The sequence below is a fragment of the Habropoda laboriosa genome, unplaced genomic scaffold, assembly GCF_001263275.1.
Source record: "Habropoda laboriosa isolate 0110345459 unplaced genomic scaffold, ASM126327v1 scaffold155, whole genome shotgun sequence".
In the NCBI taxonomy this organism is placed as follows: Eukaryota; Metazoa; Arthropoda; class Insecta; order Hymenoptera; family Apidae; genus Habropoda; species Habropoda laboriosa.
In genome coordinates, this window is record NW_017100290.1 from 249091 (window position 1) to 255727 (window position 6637).

Below are 6637 nucleotides of genomic sequence, written 5' to 3' on the forward strand. Positions count from 1 at the left end.
CCTGATAAAAAAAATTGACACCAGAAATGGCCATCTTAAGGATCTACAAATATGCAAATCTATAAGTAATTTCATATAGCTTTTCATTTCATTCAAATTTTTCTTTTTTTGTGCCTCCTAAGTTTCTCATGTCCGTTGTTATTTTATTCGAGTTCACCTTGCTCGTTATTGGAACATTGCTTTATTGCACAACAGTCACACACATATTTTCATCCTGTTGAATTCTAAAAGAGAATAAAAAAAAAAAAAAAAATACGAGTTTCCAAATCCGGTCTTAACTTTTTGTCGTTAAATGTCTCGGGCACGTATATTTTTTTCATATTTTATCACTTGTTATCGGGAGTAATTTATATACGCGCAACAGGGACATTTCGACGCGGAGAACATGTGAAAATGAAGTTTCGCGAAACTCCTGTTAAATTACGGTGAATTTTTAACGTCGACCGACCTCGTAAATTCGACTACGACGTTCATCGAATGATATACGAGGGCGGCTCTTACTTTCGCGATAATACCCGGCATAAAGGTACTAATTACTTCGAGACTAATTACTTCAGGAAGTAACTTGTTTCGTAATACCCGTACTGTTCCATAAACAGACGATAGGTGGTGGGCTCAGAATTTCCTGGCCGAGTGTTATTAACGCGTGCTAATTAATTACGAGCATTACGCCGGGAATCTTCCCTTCCTTTCGAATATAAAGGCGAGATTCACGTGTTTAATTAGATGCACGACGCACACCTATGTACACGTGTATTTCTTTTTTCTACCTTTTACTCTCGTTGATGTTACGTCAGCGACTCGCGTGACAACATTTCCCCGCGAATGTGGTACTTAAGTTTATTAATTGCACGACGGTCTTGGGAAATTGGTGGAATTTACAAGTGAAAAAAGAGACAGTATTCTCGTTTAGATTCAGTGAAATACCTCCCTTTTTTTACAGATACTTTTTTGCATCTTGTTCCTTACACTGTGGATGAAAAAATGTTGTAAATGATGAAACATTCAAGTTTATCAAAGTACTTTTTTTACATTTTCGGAGAAGGGAGTATTTTAGTGAATTTTTCATTCTGAACAATAGTATTAGGTTGGTGTAAATGAAACGTAGTTTTTTCAACAGGTGAAATTTGCGGGTTCATACCATATATTAAATTTTGTTCGATCATAAATTTTTATACGTCGTAGTCAAGAATTTGCTGTAGTACACGTGTAGAAAAAAAATGCACAATATAGTTGTTTGGACATTATTATTCAACGTGGTGAATAACCCGGATATTCGCATAATTTTTTTATATAAGTTTAAGCTTGGAAAAGCTGCGATAAAAGCTGCTGAAAACATAAATTTAGCATTTGCAGAAGGTTAAATTATTTCGATTAAATACATTATTTTTTGAAGAAACAATATATGTATCCGAAGTTTCATTTCAAAAAACGACGTTTCACGTGCACGAACCTAATATATTAATTCGTCTGTCATGAAATTAATTGGAAGTTCAATTGTTCACGTGTCTATTAGAAAGTACATTCAAAAAATTTAATCTGACCTAAAGGAAAACAATTTCTATCGTGTAGGTAACAGTGCAACTTTTAAAAATAATTAAAAATAATTTCTTCTTCGTTCTTACTTTCCAAAAAAAAAAAATTCGAATAATAATCTATTGTACAACATTGCAACTTTTTACAATTTTCTTCCTTATCGACATTCTCAGCCATTAGTTTCACTTTCTAAAAGAAATAAAAATCTTTTCATTGCTCCAAATAGAACATTTTTTCCATGTGTTTTGCACGCAGAAAATAGATGTAGCGGCAAACAGTATAAAATTGAACAATGCTTACCACTGCCGGGTATGTACAGGTTCAGAAACAGGCAGTCCTCGCTCTGGTTGGTCAGGAACGTGAACAAATGCTTCAACTGTTGGTATCTGCCCAGAGGCATTTGCAACAAAGCAGCTGTGTCATTGCTGATGTCCGGAAAGTGCTGCGGGCAGACTGCACCGAAGGAATCTGCCAGTTTGATACCGTCCCAGGGGATCGGCGAAATCGGTGGTCGAAAACGTAAATCTCCTACGGGAGGGGCCGCGTATGGTATGCCCCGGAACACTTCTACGGGAACTAAGTGTCTGCTGTTCAAGTCCTATGGCAAAAAATAAAACAACAGATGTAGTATTAAAAATTGAAAAATTCATACATATACAATTATATACCTACGTTAAATTTGGAAAATATTGAGAGTTTATGTTAGATTCTAAGTTTCTGCTGTTCAAGTGTTACAGCAGAAAATAAAATGACAGGTGAAATATTAAAGAATGAAAAATTCGTGTAAATTTAAAGAATACAAGGTGCTTCAAAAAAATGTTAATCCTCATATGGAGAATTTGTACATGTATTTTCTCTGGAGAACACCTGGAGAAGATTCCAAGCATGTGTTGACAACGATGGTGAACAAATGAAGACTCTTTTCAAAGACAAAATCACTTCCATGTGTATCGGTGATTATGAAAATGGTTTAAGTCATATATTTTTTGTTTCGAAATATTTAGAATTTTCGCTTTAAATAAATATTATATGTATATATTGAATAAAATATTTCACGAAATACTTGTTCCTATAATTCTTTTCTATGAAAAAAATCGACGCAACACAAAATAAGTGATAAATTCAACTTCTTTAGATTTTTGACTTAGACCACTTTCATAATCATCAGAACACATGTGTTAACAATTTCTCGAAGCACCCTGTAGTGTCAGTTTATATTGGATCTCTTTCTGCAACATATGCGTGACTTTTGATTCATTTTGAAAAAATAAGTAGAAAACCTATATTTTTGAACAACTATGCACATCAGAATATAATTAAATTTCTACCTTAAATCTCTTTCTTGTAAAATCGACGATGCTCCTGAAACTTCACAACGAAACACCCTGTATATACTTCAATTTCTCTGTTTTTTGCTCAACGAGTGTTCACAATACGTGAATTTTTTGTTATATCGGAAAAGAATCTTGAACCTTTTCCTTCTGCAAATGAACAATCCTCGAGGAAAATTAATAATTGGTAGAATATTGCTTTCTATTATTTGAATATCATCTGCTGATAATTAAATCAAATTTACAGCGCGATCAGGTGCAGCAAAAAGCATCACGTACATCCGATTTATGGGATACTCAATTAGTCCCATGAATTTCAGCGGACTAATAACGACAAAAGTACCTCGTTACTTCAATTCGGTGTGCAAGGCCCTGATAGGGAAATCTCTGACGGTAATATCTCTGCCCGGCAACATTGAGTTAGATGTAAATCCTGTATTTTATGTACATAAACGTGGCACGGATGCTCGTGTTACCGGGAACTAATTACCTAATTACCTTCTGCGTTTCGATTATCTCCGCTTTACGAAAGCTTCCCTGAATTCTCTACACATCCACAGGTCCCGTAATGTTTCGATACGTTTCTGCAAACAAGCGATTTCTTTCTTGAAATAAACCGACCAACCTAAGTTTCTCACTGGATTTTGCAATTAAGGAGCTTTGTAACAAACGAATGTTACATCGGTGTCCGCTAGTCTGGGTAAATAAAGTTTTATCTATTTTATAATAGATACAGTTACTCCTAAAAATATTCCAGCATTAACAAACAATCATTGTGCAGGCAAAAATATTTGTGATATTGAAAATATTGTATTAAATTTATATTTATTATATGAATATTCAAAATATCAATTTTTGCTAATAGTTCGAATATGTGTGTAACATAATAATTGGATATAATTTCGATTAAGTTGTATTACAATGTCATATATGAGAATGCGTTAAATTAACAAGACGTAATTCCAAAGTACAATAAATGACGTTTCAAAAAGAAGCATCAACCAAACTTTCTTGGTGTTCGAATATTTTTGAAAGTAAGATTTCCTGTTATAGAATTTCATTTTTACACTTTCAACTATTTCTCCTTCAGTATAGATTTACGAGGGTGAACCAATAAATAAGTTACATCTGCCTGCTATTTCCTCGCTGCATTTATGCCTAACAAAACCTCCCCGTTATTTTCAATTCAGGAGAACAATTAACGGTTTTGTTTATTGTTAAACGTTAAAACGTCTACGAACAGTCGTAAACAAACAAATGACTCGAAAAACTCAGTAGAAAAGTGGTTCTCCTTTGCAGAAATGCTCGACAACATTCTGCGACTGTGACACAGATGCTGTTGTGCAAATTTCAATGGGAACAATGAGAACATCCACCTTACAGTCCGGATCTTTCATGATATTAACCAAACGAAAATACGGATGACGAAATAAAGGAAATCACTTTAAAATGATTACGAAAATCGGGCACAAATTTTTTGAAAACGGAATTCGGAAATTGGTTCCCCGTTGCAACAAGTGTTTACAGATACTCAATGACTGTGTTGAGAAGCAGTAGTTGGTAATAAAAGAGGTTTCTTTCATTTGTTCGTATATTTTTTAGAGGGAAAGTGTAACTTATTTATTGACTCATCCTCAATTAACATCCCATTGTATTTCCAAACATCTAACTCAATGATCAGCGATAAAAATGAGGAAACAATTTCCAGTGGATTCAACTTTGTTGAAATTATGCATCCAATAAAATTCTGAACTTTTTCCTCAAAGTGGCACTAGACCAATGCGTTCCCATGTACATACGTAGACACACACACACGCGCGCGAGTATAATTACCCACACAGGTGCATATTTTTATTGCCAATCAATCGCATAGTAGAACGGGCACGAATTCGCGAGGCGTTTGCGCGTCGACGCTAACGAAACTCGATAATTGCTTTCGTTAGACGTAATTGCGCAGAAAAAAGGAGGAAGAGAGGGGGAGGGAGTGAGAAAGAGAAAAACATTGCCACTTGCTAGCTTTCTTGGAAGCAATTATACCAGAAGAGCTAATAAATCTCGTTTGGTGCGCGTCGACGTTAATTGCACCTCCGGCTTGGCTGCCACGAGAGGAGATCCCTCTCTCTCTCTCTCCTTTTTCGCCATTGAGTAAAATCAACAAAATCACGAATTCCCATTAACGGGAGGATCTGCGATGTTACCCGGTGAATAATAAAGAGAGTAAGTCGACGAGCCTTCGAAAGACGCAAAAAAAGATTCTTGCCTCCTTACCTTGTTCCCGTTCCTTCCTTGGACCTCTGATAATTATGGCGTTTTCTTCCTTCGAGAATGGACTCGCGGTTGTTAAAAGAGATTTTTGTCACGCAAGATTCGTTTTCTGAAGCTTTTTGTATTATTTGCTGCATAGTTGTTTATTCTTTGGAAAATTGTTAAGATAAAATTGCCTGGACCGAAAATACCGTGAATGTTGTAAATAGGTAAGCGAATGCCTACAAGAGATTACTAATATACCGGGTGTCAAATTTTTTTTCGATCAAACTTTGTCAGTATGTTCCGTGGGCATAAGAAAGAAGAAAATGTTATGTAAACATATGTCGTTTGAAGCTTGATTAAAAATGTATGACAATAATACGAAATACGAAGGGAACGGTACCAGATGTGCGGTTATTACCATACAAAATAGGAATAGATCAGTGTTGAATGTAACTTTTGCCAATCCCATTCTTGTCTTGTGTCATAGTAACCGTAAATTCGTTACCATTTCCTTCCTATTTCGTACTTTTGTTATAACTTCTTGAGGAAGCTTCAAACGACCTACGTTTATATGACATTTGTTTCTTACTTGTACCCATAGAACATACTGACAAAGTTTGATCGGAAAAAGCTGGGACACCCTGTAGAATGGATAAGTGAAAGTCGAGGATTTAACATCCGTTGTAATCTTTTGTGTGGTCTGCAATTCTACTGTGCTACAGTAATATAGGTGTAAGTAACTCTTTGTGCACAGTTTGTGTACATTTTTGAATATTTACATCTTGAATTTAAATTCTGAGAGCATCAAAGTTACACTAAATATAAATTGTAAAATTATCGAGATCTCCCTAGCTATTACTTTATACTAAAAAAAATAAATGAAAACGTCTCTATTGTTTCGTAATTATAACTTCTGCCTTCAAGACCAGCTAACAGCAACAATTTTCATCCTGAAAAAATACCGGCAATATAAACGTCAAATAAACGACGTTACACAGAATTCCCGAAATTCGAATCAGACCATTTCCACGAAAAATAATGCTCCCCAATAATTTCCAGGAACAATACACCGCGGATAACAAAAAGTGCACGTGCAAAAATATTATTCAGAAATTTACGATTTCTCATTTATTTTCGAATCATCAGCGTCCATTAAGCCACCCTGGTGGTGGCGTTATTTCCAAAAAAAAAGGGACATCAATTGCAATAGAAATAGCCGCGCGATTGCGGAAAAAAAGCGACAGGAAGCACAGTGAGCGGGAGAAATATTTGGAAAAGGTGAAAAAAAAAAGACCTACTCCCCAACAATTCGAATCGACCTCGTTCGCGCGTGTGTTTTCGAGTCCGTTAAAAATTAACGACCTTTAACGGGCGTCGCGACGTCGACGGTCAACGCAGGTTCGCGCTCTCGTGAAAATGCCTATGAAGCAACGTTGTTGACGCATTATTTATCCCCGCGAGGTCGTTGATTTCCCTCGTCGTCGACCGATTGATTTCTGTTCGTCTGCTCGCGTAATTAT

General features: G+C 35.8%; 1 protein-coding gene across 1 annotated transcript in view; it reads right to left on the reverse strand.

Moving 5' to 3' along the window:
* Positions 1–6637, reverse strand: part of LOC108573804 (neuroligin-4, Y-linked-like) — an 88175-nt gene that overhangs the window by 50231 nt on the left and 31307 nt on the right. Inside the window, exon 2 of the mRNA XM_017936280.1 lies at positions 1837–2134. Within this exon, the coding sequence (XP_017791769.1) occupies positions 1837–2134 (298 nt within the window). The remainder of the gene's footprint in view (positions 1–1836; positions 2135–6637) is intronic.